The following is a 17353-nucleotide window of genomic DNA, read 5'->3' as shown; positions in this document are numbered from 1 at the left end:
CTCTCCAGCTGGACACTAATACATATTGACCAGAAATTGTCTGATCATCAAACATTCCCACATACACATACACATGTAGTCATGTACAAGGGTATGTGATCTAATGTATCTTTAACTATGTGATTGAATGTTTGTCAGGTGAGGTAATCTGCTGGGTGAATTTATACAAGCGTGGAAACAAACTTGTCTATCTGAGGTAACCAATAGACTGCTGAAACAAATTGTGTGCTTGCGGCTATGTGCCTACACCTCTACAGCCATATTATCTGGCTATAGTAAAGATGTGGGAGGGGGTATGGATAACACTCTCAGGTAGGTGATGGAATGCCTGCATGCTACTTGCTGCACATGCGTTGTCACTCCAAGTAATGTTCTCTTTCTAGATAATGCTCTGGCAGCTGTAGCAAAGGTGTACGTGGTGTTTGCTCCCACCATTATATGTATAAAAGTATTTAAACTTCATTTAATGTTGGCACTCACTTGTCACAGTTATTCTCCTGCCTGGTTGATTACTGCATGGTCTCCTTTGCCCTGAGTACTCTAGATCTTCTTCTTCCACAAGCCGATAATTTTGGGGGTGGTTTGGTATGCGTACAGGGTAAATCTCCAACTCTATTTGAGGCCAATGTGAAAAATGGGCTTTAGCTAATTTGAGATAATTGGGTATACGGAAGAATTTGGTGTTGGTAATTGTTTGACTCCACCAATTATGCAAGCTCTTCGTGTGCAGACCACACAAAGGGGGACCACCAAAGGAGGGTAGAACCTTTCACCCAAGTAAGCTGTTGTAGGAAGAGGGAGCATGTGATCTTTGTTGTGTGTATTTGATTACCCCATTTGTAATTATACTCATGGATTAAATCTTTAATGTGAACATATTATTCTTTGTATTACTGTGTGTGCACAGTATGACACAACATAACATGATCAGTTGCAAAATGTGTAATCTAAGCGGTTGGGAATGATATGCTTATAATCCGAAATAACAAGCAAGTTGTATTCTGGCAAAAGGAGACATGCTATACTGAGCCGGTTTACCCTGCAATAGAAAGATATAATTGTGCATACATACACTGCATACATGAAGTATACTTGCATGTTAGTATACTTGCATGTTAGTATACTTGCATGTTAGTATACTTGCATGTTAGTATACTTGCATGTTAGTATACTTGCATGTTAGTATACTTGCATGTTAGTATACTTGCATGTTAGTATACTTGCATGTTAGTATACTTGCATGTTAGTATACTTGCATGTATGCAGTGTATGTATGCAGAATTCACTGAATATAGATTTATGTATTGTGGCAATATATTGCTACTATACATAAATCTATATTCAGTGAATTCTTTATCATTTATACTCAGTGGGTATACCACAATTGTACTCTCAAGTATGGTAGTTAATGGGTACGTGTGTTGATTAGATATAGCTAGAATGTGATTGCAAAGTATGTAGTCATGAATGAGTGGTGCCAGTTAAGGATCTTGTGCAACATATAACTGTTGTAATAGTCTATCTCACTAGATAATACCCTCTAGCTGCTCTACAAGGAACCTCAACCATGCATTGTCATGGTTACAGCTTTGTTGTATAAACATATTGATCATATAGCTAAAGCCACAAGTATGTGGGTGAATTAATCTAACTAAGTACATTATAAACAGTACTTTTCCCAAGAAATGCATTTCTTTGATTTCTCGGTGGTTAGCCTGCATTTTTCCTAGTTAAAACATTGTGAGCATATCTACCACCAGTATACGTACAACTAAATTGGTACTGGGTTCTCTATTTATCAGCAACTAGGTCATGTCCAGTATGTCAAAGTTGGATACAATAGCCTAAAAGTAGAAAACATTATTTCTTAAAATGTGCTGTATCACTCACTAGTTATGTTCAGATTTTGACACTTTGAGTTATAAATTTCCACTGGCTAAGGTTAAGAATTCATTATTATTATTATTATCATTGTTGTTTACTAAGCAGTCAACCATACAGGGTTCAGGAATCACATATATAAACACAAATTCATAGGAACAACGTTATGTATCAAGTAATTGGAGTCTAGTTATAAATAGATCGGTATCTACAATTTTGATTGTATCAGTTGGTAAAAGGTATTGTTCTTTATTATTTAATTTTGCTGTGAAAACTTCACAAACAGAAGAATATACACTTGAGAAATAGCCATTTTAGTATACCGTGATGGATGAGGTAGGTAAGATGTAATGAAGTTGATGGTATTGTCTTTAATTTGGTATGTAATAAGGAGGAATTTGGAGTGGTAAAGTATCTTATGCAATACTTGTATCCTGGATAATTTCTGATGAATTTGTACATGTAATGCACTATATAGCATTAGGGAAACTGAACTGAATCTGCAATAGTCATTCTACCCAGCATGCTGCTCTTCATTGCACTTTCTGCAATTATGAAATATCTCCAACGTGACAGACTGCAGATGCATACTCTAATTGTGGTCTGACCATTGTTGTGTAAATAAGCTGATTCTTTAACTTGTGAGTTTTAAGAAATTGAGTCGATGCTCAAGTTGCTTTAGTCATGCACAACATTAATTTTAGCATGTGAGGTGACCAAGTGGACAGTGAGTTTATGAATTTAGACACAGATACATATATCCAGGATGTGATTGTGAAGTATGTAGTTGTGAGTGAGTGATGATAAGGATCTTGTACAATGTATAAAATTGTACATTAAACTTAAGTTGCCAAGGATCTTCCCATTTCCGACAGTTTACTTTCTGTCAATGTCTCCTACACTATTGATAATTCTATAAAGCTAACAATCACTTTGAATAGGCAGAGTTGTGAGTTGCTGTATTAGAAATGTTAGGGGTCCAAGTACTGTGCCTTGTGGTGCAATTGCATGCACTTGAGTTGTTGTTTTTTTGATGGGAAATAAAAAAGATATCATAAATCAATAATAAATGCTCAAACAGTGGGCAGAGAGGCAAACTCTGCCCAATCTTCTGATGAAGGAATTGTTGCCATTACAGAAGCAGCATTTCCACGTTGCACTTCAATAGCAACCTTCTGAATCAAAACTTGGGTGGCCCTATTATCACCAGACTGTTCCATTACCCGGGAACCTATCCGCCTCACTAATGAGCGTGCACATGACCCCCAAGCACCCAGGGTCTCAACACATACAGGGGAGAAGTGAAATGATGGAGTCAGAGAAGAATACTTTCTGAACTTAGCTGATTGCCTGCCGGCTGGCACCACTAGCAGAAGTAGATAAATTAGATGGGGCCAGGGTGTCTGAACAGGCAGAGCAAGGGTAAGCCCTGTGACCAAGGAATCAATGACATGCATGCACTTTAATTGCTACCATGTAGCTAATCTTACAGTATTAATCACTAGACATGTTGATAGCTAAAGCCACAAGTACGTGGGTGAATTAATCTAAGTACATTAAACACTTTTCCAAGAAATGCATTTCTTTGGTTTCTCGGTGCTTTTTTCCAGCTAGCGTTGCGACCTCAGTGCGATGGTATAAATTGGTACCGGGTTCTAGCCGGACTCTATAGTTATCAGCAAACCGATAGTATACCCTGAACAGCGCAAGAAACAGGCAGTGCCGGGTCTATAGTTACAAGCGGCTACACTGCTATAACTCAGTCACGGCTAATCATGGAAACGGTACGTTCACTGTATTAACTTTACCGACTAGACTATATCGTAGGCTAGCTTGTAACTCAGGGGGGATGGAGCCTATCCAACAGTGGGTTCCCGGCCGGGGTTCGGTAGAGACCAAATGCCTTCCGTTTGGGATTTAGCTCAGCTAGTCGTGTCGTAAAATTTGACTGATTTTGGCTCATATTAAAAATAGGCAGGAAAATCTAGGATGTTGTCCAGTGCTTTTTGGGGGTTATTGGGTGAGACGCTCTACAAAATACACTTGCTTAAAAGATGATTCACTGTACTTCAATTTTCGATAAAACGGCGCTGCAATAAAATACTACCCCAAATCTATCCACGATTGGAACAATTTACCAACTGACACAATAGAATCCCAATCTCTACAAGTATTTTTAGATAAATTATAACTGACTCTTATCTATATGTGATTTGTAATGTTTTTCTAATTCCTTACCTGAACATATCAGTTTGTAACTGTGTTTTCAGTAATCATAATCATAATACCGACCCACTAATACACCTATCAATGTATTGCCCCCCCCTTGGGCGTAAGTGGGGCTTTACAGGGGGAATTGACACGAAACTGCTGCCCCATTATGGGGCATTTGACAATCGTTCAGTAAGCACCCAATTATTTTTTGTTGTAACTCCTTCGCTATGTCAAATCCCGCGTTGCAACTGGGGCCAACGGTGGGGATTTGACACGATAGGTTTTTCCTACTAATAATGGGGCATTTGACATTCGGCTGTGTCAAATCCCCTATATGCCCGAGGGGGGGTAGTGGGGCAATACATTGATAGGTGCATAACACTCGGATGATGATGACAATCCCCTTTTCCCCTAGTAATAGTTTTCCCCCTGTAGCTAGCTGTAGTTTATGTAATTGTAATAGTTGTTTGTAATTGTAATATTTATTTATATAGTTATTTATATTACTAAATAAAAAAATTAAAAAAAAACACTAATACTCACGTAATGAAGTCCAAGATTGGTTTACAAACTTCCCAGGCACCTTTTTGGACCTTATTAAGTGGAGATTTATAATGTTCACATGCCAATGCATGCAAGCTGATGCGCGGCTCAAGATATGATTTAGAAACTCGCGCATCCATTTTCCCAATAATACACATCTAATTTCAATAGTATAATTAGCAATTCCGGAAGAATTTTAAAATTAATGGAAATAATTTTTATTTAGCATAGCCTTGTGCAGTACTCCCTAAGGATATCGTATATACTTAGTTTTAAAAAATCCGTCATAGGATGGTGGAGTTATAAGCACATTTGTCCTTTAAAATAGGTAAAACTTTCTCCATATCTTTCCATTGAAACAAGTCCCCAAAATGGCACAACTGAACAAATGAGCTTTACAATAACATTTTGAACTTCTGTTTTCTGTTATAAATACCTTAATACATGAACCACAGTGTAACCTTACTTGTAAGACCCTCTGAATAAAGGTCACCTCCATAGAAAGCCACTAAATAGTTGCATGCATTTAGCATCTTGTGGATGGCAAAACAACATACACATGGTGAAGTGCAACCACTCTGTACCAGTCACCTCCACTCAAAAATACAATGTGCATGCAAAGCAAGGAGTTGTACTGTTGATATATAGCTGCTTATATGATTATTATTTTTATTAACGTACAGCTCCTTGACAGCTACCAAAATGGTGCATCAAAGTCAAGAGATGAGCTACTTGCGGTACAAATTTGCTGACTTTTAGCATAGTGCTATTGAAAACTACATGCTCACCTTGGTGTAACTAACATGTGCTGGGTTGTTTCTTGCAAAGAGAACATAACGTTGTGGTGGCTGTATTGCAAAATAATCTTATAGTCGGCATAAAACTCCATATTTGTAGCAGAAAACTAACTGCACCATCGTATTCCTTGTCCCCAGAAACCCTAGAAACGATCCAATTGTGTGATCAATCACTTGTATGGCAGCGAATTGATTGTGCCAACTCTCCAATGGAAGATTCACGGAGAAAATTTTATGCAAAATTTATGGAATTCTGGAATCGCTAGTATAATGACCTCCATGTAATGTACCATTCATGGAAACGCGCACTAAACAGCATTGCTGGTGCTGCTGCTGCCCATTCAATAAAAATTGCGGAAAATTAAAATGCACGCTACGGAAACAGCGAGGGGAATTACCGTATTATTACTCCGGCTATGGTTTTAATGTAGACTTGAGTAAGATCAAGAGTTCATAATATAGAGAGGGAGGGATGTTATGAACTCTTGGTAAGATTGATCAGCCAGAGTTGTAGGAGAAACATAGAGGTCGATTGTTTCATTGCTGACCCTCTTGGCCTACTGTATGTGACCGGATTTTTGAAATCAGCCCTATAAATTTTAATTGCTATATTTGTATTTCACTCCTTGCCATGCCCACACCGGTGTTTTTGTAACTCCTTTCTGTGGTCACATGTGACCAAGAACACACCCACATTATTATTATTGTATATATGTACATTTTCTCTGATTGTTTCAATTATGGTATCAATCATAGTGTCATTGTGTCACGTTTAATATGATGAAAATACTAAAGGCAGCTACGTAGCTAGACTGGACTGCCCTTGCCTACCACCCCCAGCACTGGCTGGCATGTGTTGGACAGCTGGAGGGTACCAGCCACTGACTAGCTAGCTACTTCAAACTCTCAATCATTAGCTATAGTCTTGGTATAACTACCTTGGATTTATGTTCAACAGGTGCATAACTTCCTTAATGATAACAGTGAATTTTACGCAGTGAACTGTAAAATTTAGTTGTTTCACATGTAACCTTATAAGTTTTCCAAATACAGTCACATGCATATATAGCTATATGTAGTCTTATTAGTCTACTCCAGCTAGTTAGACATTCGAATCGAGTGGACTTTGGCGTGCTGTTTTAGCACAAGCGATATGATCTACACTCTTTATGGATCCACCTCAGTGGTACTTTAAACAGTAGCTACTTATGATTCCTGCGTAAATATTCAGTCAAACATTAGCATAAGTCACTACAGTAAACAATGGATTTTAGGTGTGAATGTGATTAATAATCATTAATTGACATTGTGATCAGTCTGTTGATTATTAAAGCCATACAAATTAAGTACTACCTATGAATACCTACCAAACATGGTTCAGTGGCCAATGTTGAAATTTATCACATTTCTTGCAAATTATTTGTACTTTTTCAAGATCACCAGTGGTCACTTTGAAGTACCACCCTTGTATTTACACCACTATTGGAGGTCAGCACCATCACTATACTACATAAGTCTTATTCCTTTACTTTCATCTAACTCAAAATTCATTACTGTCAACAGACTATCAACCACAAGATCAATTTGGGCTGTCCAGACAACAGAGGTTCCCGAATAATAGAGGTCCATGGATAATATATGCAGGTCCGGATAAGAGATCTACTGTATTGCCTATTTCTGGTCAATACTTCTGTTGTGAGAGATGCTTACCTTATATTTACTTGAAAGCATACAAGGAGGGAGCCTAAATGTTGCTGTTAGGTGATTATACATTTTTACAGCCCAGGGGAGTGACCATGAATGCTCTGTGATTTCCCCGTTTTGCCCACTAAACAGCATAGCACAAACTGATACCAATAACAATGTTACTTGTATTTAAGTCGGTTACTTCATCGCATGACATGTATTTAATTTCTTACTTACGGACATTTCAGAGATATGGACAGTAGAATGTACCAGACTGCCTGGATAAGAGAGGTTTCACTGTATGATGAAATCAATGGTATAATATGTGATTATGAATCTGATTGTGGTTTCCTTTTGCAAGCAGTAGAACACCTAACCTCGATCATAATGTTATTATTTAATTGGAGGAATTTTTTTACTGCATGATTCCTTCAGACAAGCATAGAACTATGGGCTTAATTTACATATTGCTTTAGCCCAACAGATGTCTTTTGGCATGTATTCCAGTTTCCAGAACTTTCAACAAAGAAAACATTTTCTGTAAATTTTCCAATGGAATCTTGGCACAAAATAACAACCAAGTTTCCTTGTGATTACTCCATCATCTAAGCTCCTACAAAGATAAAACTTCATAATAGGGTTTGTCCAATGCATTGATCATCATGCACCTTACATCTACATAAGTTTTGTGCAATTTTAAGACTTAAAGAGTATTCAGATATTTAAAAATATACTGTCAGATGGAAGGCCGGTTTAAATTATGTTAGCATCATGGATGTAATTACCTTTGTGCTTTTGCCCCAATTCTATTTGCTGACAGCTCTATGTGCTGACTATCATTTATAACAGGAATTGTCTGTATTTTCTGTAGTGACTGGTGCTTTTGCTTTTTTTGATTTTGTGTGTATGTGTGTACTGCCTGCAGTTTTTATATAGCTAGCGCTATGAAAATCCTCAGTGAGCCAGCACTGGGACACCTGTGCACTACTCAGGTGCTGGGAATCAGTACAGGCAAACCTCCTGGGGTAGGACTAGTAACCCGCAGCAGGCTGTACCATGTCCCACGTGTGAAGGTGTGGGCGCCCAAAGTCCCACCTGAGCCTTCACCCACTGTGTGAGACATAGATAGTTGGCGTTTGCTTCCCCAATCAATACCAGCGGGTACCGATTGATGCAACAGCTGGATGGGCTGCTTCCCCAGTTGATACATACTAGACCACCAGCTGGTCCCCATTTATAGCTGGGTAGACTGGAGCAATATGAGTAAAGTTCCTTGCTCAAGGAAACGACAACAATACCAATTGGCATAACTGAGTATCGAAATGGGAACCTTTAAATTACCAGGCTGATGCTTAAGCCAGTTGGCAATGCTGCCTCATTCACTCACTCAATCACTCACTCACTCACACACACACACACACACACACACACACACACACACACACACACACACACACACACACACACACAAAGTAAAGCCTTCAGCTGCTGCTACACGGTCACGTTGCCCAGTGGCCAGCACTGGGGCACCTGTGCGCTACTCAGGTGCTATGAGTCAGCACAGGCATGCCCTCCTGGGGCAGGACTAGTAACCCGCAGGAGGCTGTACCATGTCTCACAGTTGAAGGTGTGGGCACCCAAGGTCCCACCTGGACCTTCAACTGTTATATGAGACATGGACAGTTGAGCATTTGCTTCCCCAGTTTACACACACACAAACACACACATGCACAAACACACACATGTATTTGACATAATTAATTGTGTTCTTCCAGATATCATATGGTACAGTGTTCAGCAAAGGTCCATTTACCAAATCACAATAAGAAACAGGGATATGAGGTTAAGTATGTACTTTTAAGTATTATAATTAAATTAGGTATTTTTCTTGAACCTAGTTTGCAGATTTTCATTATCATTACCACACTGACATCAGTGACAACTAGTCAAACAGCCTGCTCCAAAGTGATCACTACTAAAACTGATGGAAATGATACCGAAGGTTGTTTGGAAGGAGATTATCCTTGTTCTTCACTTGGTTATGTACTGAACCATTTACAGAGTAATGATTGTGTCAACATAACATCCAACTCAGTCCCACTGACTACAATAGTAGAGTTACACAACCTTAATGCTATTACAATAAGAGGACAGGGTAACACTATTGTAATGTGTAACAATACTGGTGGAGTATCCTGTAATAACTGTAGTAATGTTGTTATTGAAGGGATCACATGGGATGGATGTGGTGATCCTCAGAGACATAATGTCAGTATTCCATATATTCCAGGTGGTATTCAGTTTAGTAGTGTGGCTAATCTGTATGTAACCAATTGCACTTTTCAGTCCTCCAAGATTCGTGCAATGTCACTATTAAACACATCAGGCTTTGTCAAAATTGACAGAGTAAAATTTCTACACAATGCAAATTACGATTCTATTATTTGTGCATACGCCCAAACTGGATATATACATTGTAGCACCCGTGATTTCATTTCAACGGGTGGATTGTACATTGGTGGGGCTGCTGATAACACATCCATAAACATATCGAATAGCATATTTAACAATAATGGACATTTTGGAGAAATAGTTATGGAGAAATTTATGGAATTACCAAATGATCCAGAATACAGTGAAATAGCAAATGGTGCTGCTTTGAAAGTATTAGTAAGCAATGTAACCAGAATGGTGGCTGTTAATGTTGAGTTCACAACCTTTCAGTCTAATCGTGGCCGTGGTGGTGGAGCTGTTAACATTTACAACTTGCAAATTATTAATCTGAACTGCATTGAATTTAAAAACAACAGTTTGATTGTATCCTACATCAGTGGGTCAGCTCTCTTTGTATGGTTCAAAACTGGAGAAAATGTAACATTGCCTGTTCATATATCGGTATCGTCATGTGTGTTTGAAGATAACAACAGTGGTCGAACAGTAGTGAGCTTTTTTGTGTACAAGGCATCTCCAAGGGTACAAATAGAAAACAGTACTTTTACACATAATAAAGACTATGGTGTTGGGCTTGTTGAATTACAAATAGATGCAGAGTCCCATAGTGGCATGGCTGAAATTGCTCATTCCAACTTTAGCAGCAATAATGGAAATGCCTTAGTATACCTGAAACTTAATGGCAATGGCAGTAGAATATCAATGGTAAACATACAAGCACATGGCAATATTGGCTTTTCAGATAGGTGTAAAGATTGCCGAGGAGGTTTTTTTGTTGTGGATATTAGTACAGGTAATTGTACTGTTCACATTTCAAAGTTACATTTGCATTCAAATGATTATTCAAGTGTTGGAGGAGGGCTATACATCAGTGGATCATTGAAGGCAGATTTCAAATGCTTTGTAAACAGTTCTTCCTTTTTGTACAATGTTGGCAGAGGGCTTGGAACAACCATTTACAATTCCTTAAGTAATAATTCATATCTTTTTGCAATATCTCATTGCACATTTAAAGGCAATAGAGGTGGAGAAAGCATTGTGCATATCGAAAAAATAGCAAATAAAGAACATAGTACTGCAATTTTGTTGGTAGATTTATCTGATTTTTCTGACAATATTGGCACAGTAATTCATCTTACAAATGCTGTATTGCTTGGAAACGGACACTCATTGTTTCAAAACAACCAGGCTAACAATGGAGCAGGTTTACTATTACATAACTCATACATTTTATTAAACTTCTTTCCATTTTACTTCTCTTTTCAAAGAAATCTTGCTTACCAGCGTGGTGGTGCTGTTCGTATTGATTTAGGCTCAAGTCAGTGTCATTGGTTACTAGGTATTCACAGCTTGTGTACCAAACACATAACAACCTTGGTTACTGACTATTTGTCAAATAAATACAAGAGTCATTTTAATTCTACTACTTATCATGTTGAGTTTGTGTATAATGCTGCTTTGATAACTGGAAATACAGTATTTATCAATGTCAACTCATCCATCTTGAATAACTCTACCAACATGAAGTCATTGTTCTATCTTCCAAAGAACTTTACTGTAACTTCTCACACCAAACATTCACCTGTTGTTGCTACTCAACCACAAAGGGTACAGTTAAGAAGTCCAGCTAAATGTGATGAGTGGTATGTTTGTAGTATTCCTGATATCATGCTTGGTGAAGCAATTGACATCCCAGCATCCTTGTTGGGTTACAACAATGAAGCTGCTGAAATTGCAGAATTTATAATTTCCTGTGTAAGCAACTGCAATGGTTACAGCATTGAAGGTGATACACTCATTTCATTAAGAAATAGATTTTCTGGCATGAGCATAGTTGGTAGAGAAGTGTTTCACAAAACAACAATGTCAGTAGAACTTTTGGGAATAGGTTTGGATTTAAATACTACCATACACATTGAGCTAGTTCCCTGTCGTGTTGGTTACAGACATAACAGTGCTAATTCTCATTGTGAATGCTATACAGCAAAAGACGTTGTCTCGTGTACACCTAGACACACCACAATCAAAAGAAATTTTTGGTTTGGTGTAGTAAGTAATGCTACTACTGTATCGGTTTGTCCCAGCGGCTATTGTAATTTTAACCGTATGGAAGTTAGTCGAGGTGAATTTCTACTTTCTCCAGTTCAAGATGATCAATGTGGACCTCACAGAACAGGACCAGCTTGTGGGAACTGCCATAGTGGATATACTTTATCTCTTGATTCTGTTGACTGTATCAGCACTGATAAATGTAGTCCTGGATTTGTGGTCTTAATAATTGGTAGTACAATTGTCTACTGGATGCTGGTGATTTCTGTTTCATTTCTGCTCATGCTAATTATGTACCGTTTAAAATGCAACATCGGATATTTGTATGGGATCGTATATTTTTATAGTGTAGCAGATATTTTGCTGGGGCAAGTCCTAAGCCTCTCAAAAGAGGCTAGTTATTTGGCTCCAATATCAGGAACTATTTTCAAATTATATCCAGGATTTCTATACAAAGTATGTTTTGTACAAGGAATGAGAGGAATTGACCAATATGCCATCCATTATGTTCACCCAACAGTGGTTATCCTTTTATTGTATTTGCTCAGTAGGTTTGCAAAGTGCTCTGGTAGATGTGAAAAGTTCTCAAGACGGTTTACAAATTTCATAAGCAAAGCAGCAATTCCTACCATATGTCTTATGCTAACTTTAGCATATGTGTCGGTAGCTGATGCTTCTTTACAGTTGCTGCGATCTATACAATTCACTGATGTGGATGGAATATTTACATATCACTCTCCAGGAATGAAATATTTTACTGATCGCCACATACTATATTTCATCATAGCCATGTTGTATGAGTTAGCGATAGTAGTTGGGCTACCTATTTTGCTACTTTCAGAACCATTTGTAAATCATAAAATCAACTTTACAAGGATAAACTTATGCTGTACAAAATTAAACTTAAAACCACTTCTGGATCAGTTTCAAGGATGCTACAAGGACAAGTATCGTTGGTTTGCAGGTGTCTACCTTATCAGTCGACAGGCTATACTAGTAATAGTTGTGATCAATTTCTCTGACTATTACACTGAACTGTATTTGTTGATGACTATTAGTGTGATTGCTGCCCTGTTACATCACTTTGTGCAACCATACAAAAGTGACCTCCTCAACAAGTATGATGCCATAATTCTCCACATATTGATCCTAGTGTTGTCATTACAAATGGTTGCATTCTCAAATGGATTTACCTCTAATACCATCACTGGAACAGCATATGCATTGTTCATGCTACCTTTAATGATACCAGTTCTATTCTTATTTTGGCATTTTAAACTTTGTAAGAGAAGCAATTCAATGTCAAATTTGAATTTGATTTCTCAAGAAGGAAACAATTTTGAAAACATAGCCCAAAACCGGTTAGTACATTATTTGTAGTACCATATTATAGCATACAGCATATAGATCATGATCAGTAGTTTTGAGATGGACAGTTGTCAAAATTTTAAGTCAGGACAACTGGGTGACAACTATTTGTTTGATTTGTTTTACCAAACCTGCATTGATTCATCAAGACTCTCTATACTATACTGTAGCTTGCTGTTAAGGAGGCACGCTACTAATTCTTATGGCTTCACATGCAAAATCTTGGTTTTCAATGATCTGTGCTTGTTTTCCATCCCATTTTGCATCAGATGTGTTTGTGGTAACTAAAAATCACCATAAGTACTGACTTTAAGGCTCAGTTTAGTATTTTAGACCTAAAGAATGAGAATTCTACAAATTTTGGGTCTAGTCTCACAGTTTTAGTTCTATGCTTCTTAAAGTACATGTATGTTTGTAACAAAAGTATGGAAGTAATTTTTTGAAGTGCTTTATCAAATGAGCTATTGAACTCACTAAATTTTCTATGAAAAACAGTAATCTCCTCTTTGAAGCCATAGTAGTCGTTCCTAAAAATCTGTTTCCATACTTTTAAAGATAATGCTATTACAAACCACTGCAAGAATTCTTTGGGAGTTCACAATTAGCTGTAGGAGGAGAATCAACTTTAGTACTAAAATTACAGTGTTTTGTAACCACACCATAATTTGTACATACTGCAGAGGATTTCACTCAGATTTGCACTAAACAGAAGTTCAATGTCTCAACTAAAACATGTTTTATTCATCAGGTGGAGGATAGTATCTGTGTTGGTTTTACAGCTTCATATAAAACACATAATTTTCTTTGCAGAAGCCATAGGATATAGTTGCTTGCCCCCGTAAGTTTCTTCTACTCTTTAGACAAACAAGGAATGTACATATTACATAACAATGCTACGTACATGTCCTCCCACTTAATGATACTGGTGAAATATGCAATATGTGGATTTCTAAACCTTAGAATATATATTATATGAAGGCTAGAGATACAATAACAGACTAAAGTTACATAGGCTTGAGTTTATTATTGTACCGGCAGCAAAATTTTAGGAATGAAAGGTATGTGTGGTAATATTGCTAGCATTTTGAAACAATCATGACCTTTTAAGGACAAGAAAATTAATCCTGTGCCCATTTTGGTTAAAAGATTGAGATACTCTAATGGAGCAGGAAGAAATTTTAATAAGACAGTTATGCAGTGATGAGTCACCCTAATAAAAGCAGTCAAACTCAGATCAAGACACACTGTAGTGTGTCGTGCGGCCAAGAAAGCTGGTGACCACACTGTGAGTTTATTTACAGGAAGAAAGAAAACAGCTTTTTCATGCATGCATAACTCCATGGCCCCTTCTCCAAAGCACACCATTTATGTATTATAGCTGTCCCCCAGGTAGGGTACACCACACAGTAAATTTGATTAAATTCGTAACAGCTATTTGTGAGATATGGGTGCTCAAAATTTCGTTTTAATTTCTTCGTTTTTTTCTTATGCCGTACGGGGGCTTCGATTTCTTTTCACACACTTTGCAAAAATTGCTATATAATACAAACGTGTAACTCGATTGCTTCAATCTTTGGCACAAATGAAGAGCGTGTAACGGTGCATTCACGTACCATGTTTGTTGTGAATCTGAGTAATATTCAAGGAGGTATGAGCATTTATTCACATAAAATAGATCAAACTTCTGTCACGGCTACAGGGTAAACCAAGTATAGAAATAACTTGAAAATTGGTGTGTAGATAGGCTGATCATTGTAGTAGTGCATTTTGATAGTTTGAATAGCAATAGAGTTACAGCAACAAAGTTATAAAGCAAAAACTAAGCAAGTGTAATATCGCGGGATCGGGATACTCTAATAGAGCAGTCACCACAGGGTAAAAAGGTGTGAAAATGTTGAAAAAACCTTACCAGAGTTTAAGCCAGGGACCTTCATACCTAACACCTGCATCCTTAACCACTGAACCACTGCTACCTTGACTAATCACCTCGCTTAATTTCTGCTTTATAAATGAAATTTCTAGTTGAAATCTACTTATAAAACGTTTGTAATTTCATAGATCTACCAATAGAAGCACTAGATTGTTCTAGAACATTCTATGAATGTTCTGTTAGAAGTCCTCAAAACATGTGCACTCTGTTAGAGTATTACAATAATATTATCAAATATTGAATTATATCATGCAATGAAATACATTTATAAGTCTGTCTTCAATAATCATCATTGTATCTACATAGAAAAGAAGACATGTGAGTAAAAACAAACCTCAAAGTCAGCCATAGGCTGGTTTTGGGACCTTATAAAGTACAAAAAGGAGTGAAATCCACACAAAAACAGCCAAGCTGTGAAAAAATGGTGCAGTCTTGAAAAGCCTTGGTGAAAAAAATTGTGAAATCAAAGGTGGTGGCCAAGAAATGGCTGCAATGATGTTAATGCTAAAAAATTTTAATAATGGCTGTGTGTATTGTTAAAATTTATTAGCACTGACATCATTGCAGCCATATCTTGGCCGCTACCTTTGATTTCACAACTTTTTTCACCAAGGCTTTTCAAGACTGCACCATTTTTTCACAGCTTGGCTGTTTTTGTGTGGATAGTATATACAGGAGCATATTTAGGGGGTTTCCTGGGGTTCCAGAAACCCCCTTCTAAATGTAAACTTGTGGGCTTGCAGCAAGAACACCAACCATCAATGCACAAATACACTGAAGTATGGGAATATAGCTACTGCTATAGTGCATGTAATAATAGGAAACTTGTTCAAAAGGATGTTAGGGAGAACATGAGTATGAATTCAACTATGCAAGGAAAATGTTAGTAAAGATGGAGATACTCTAATAGAGTAGTCAGATGTATTCATATAGAACAGTCAAAGTACTCTAATAGAACATTCATAATGGATTGCAAGTATAGAATAATGTAAATGCATTAAAACAGTGAATTTGCATATAGCTAGCTATTTGGATCACTACAATACTCTTGGCCAACCATATTATAACCATAATTGATAGGACTAAATAATTAAGCATACATTGAAGATAGCTGCATATCCATGAACTAGTAAATTTTGAAGCATTTGATGTTCAATATCTGTCAGTGGCTGGGGGTTGTGCCCCAGACCCTGCATTAATAACTCACTACCAAATCTGGAAACTTCTTTGGATACACCCCTGATATACATCAGCATAATGTGTGTGTGCGGTGTGGTGTGGTGTGTGTGGTGTGTGCGGTGTGTGCGGTGTGTGTGTGTGTGTGTGTGTGTGTGTGTGTGTGTGTGTGTGTGTGTGTGTGTGTGTGTGTGTGTGTGTGTGTGAAGTTTGTGTGATGTGTCATTAGGCCACTCCAAATAAATTCTCTGTTTCCCGTCCACCGCCTGCATCTAGTTACTGTCAGCTCTAAATATTCCACTATTCCGTATTCTTCCATTATTTTCCGGTTATTGTTGCATACTGACAGGTTCACTTGAAACCATGTGTCAGCAGTGCTATCAAGTCGGCACAAACTTCACGTTTGTGTTATTTTTGCAACTTAAAAAGGAAGGAACAAGCTTGAACATACTTTTATACAGATTTTTATGGTTATGCAAGACAAATAGTGGCTTGAAAAGCTGCCAATCGTATAATGAAATAATGGAAATGGATCGCCCGCATGCAAATATGCTTGAGTCCAGGACAGGAAATAGAGAATTTATTTGGAGTGGCCTTATAGTCACCACTGTTACATATAATTCACAATAAACAGCTTTTGTGCTGTAAGGATAAACAACCTAAACTTCTTAACTACTACTATATTTTCACATGTACAGCTGTAGCCATGAGATGAGTCAGAGTATGAAGGATTATCAAGAATCACTTCTGAATTATATGCCTGTGGATGATTTATAATCAGCTACGTATAATTATGTTACATCACATGCTGATTTTAGAGGAATGCATGTTTGCACTGACTTTAAACTATAATTTTACTAGTTGATCTGATGTGTAGTATGTATGACATGTAATATAGTGCACAATAGTGAATAGTTCTCTGCAGTATAATTGTACTGATGGGAGATTTGGTGGGCTTAGATTGGTTGATTATTAATTTACCGCTACCGGAACATACACATATACCAGTCTCACAATGCATCACAGTATTATATGTTGATAAGTACATTTTTGCTGAAACTGAAGATATTGATGGCTTTTCAGAGCACCTAGAGTACTACAATTCCCAGCCATTTTATATATGTAGGTTTTTCATAAGTGTTGCCAGACCACAAGTCCTCACAAAGTGAGATGTGGTGGAGTATAGGACAACAATTAGGGATCAAAAAATTCCAGACCAATTACACACTCCTGGGAGTTGTAGATGGTGCAAAGCACA

At 37.5% G+C, this 17353-nt stretch overlaps 1 protein-coding gene across 2 annotated transcripts; it reads left to right on the top strand.

Annotated features, from left to right (window-relative positions):
• The first annotated feature begins 3502 nt into the window (after positions 1 to 3502).
• On the top strand, positions 3503 to 17025 carry LOC136260814 (uncharacterized). 2 transcript variants are annotated; one of them, XM_066054686.1, is made up of 5 exons: positions 3503 to 3665; positions 8897 to 8963; positions 9020 to 9123; positions 9183 to 12982; positions 16794 to 17025. In XM_066054686.1, exons 3-5 carry the CDS (start codon positions 9106 to 9108, stop codon positions 16870 to 16872), a joined length of 3897 nt encoding a protein of 1298 aa, XP_065910758.1. In that variant the 5' UTR covers positions 3503 to 3665; positions 8897 to 8963; positions 9020 to 9105; the 3' UTR covers positions 16873 to 17025. The 2 variants fall into 2 exon arrangements, with proteins under 2 accessions (XP_065910758.1, XP_065910756.1); XM_066054684.1 differs by having other exon boundaries at positions 9020 to 12982.
• Positions 17026 to 17353: the final 328 nt, after the last annotated feature.

The sequence above is a fragment of the Dysidea avara genome, chromosome 7, assembly GCF_963678975.1.
Source record: "Dysidea avara chromosome 7, odDysAvar1.4, whole genome shotgun sequence".
Taxonomy (NCBI): Eukaryota; Metazoa; Porifera; class Demospongiae; order Dictyoceratida; family Dysideidae; genus Dysidea; species Dysidea avara.
Note: the sequence above shows the minus strand (reverse complement) of the source record. Positions and strands in the feature narration are given on the sequence as shown.

Bases quoted from the DNA above. Each gene is read 5' to 3' on its own strand.
- LOC136260814 (XM_066054684.1), top strand. The intron at 12,983-16,793 runs GTTAGTACATTA...TCACATGTACAG, and splicing joins GAAAACATAGCCCAAAACCG to CTGTAGCCATGAGATGAGTC.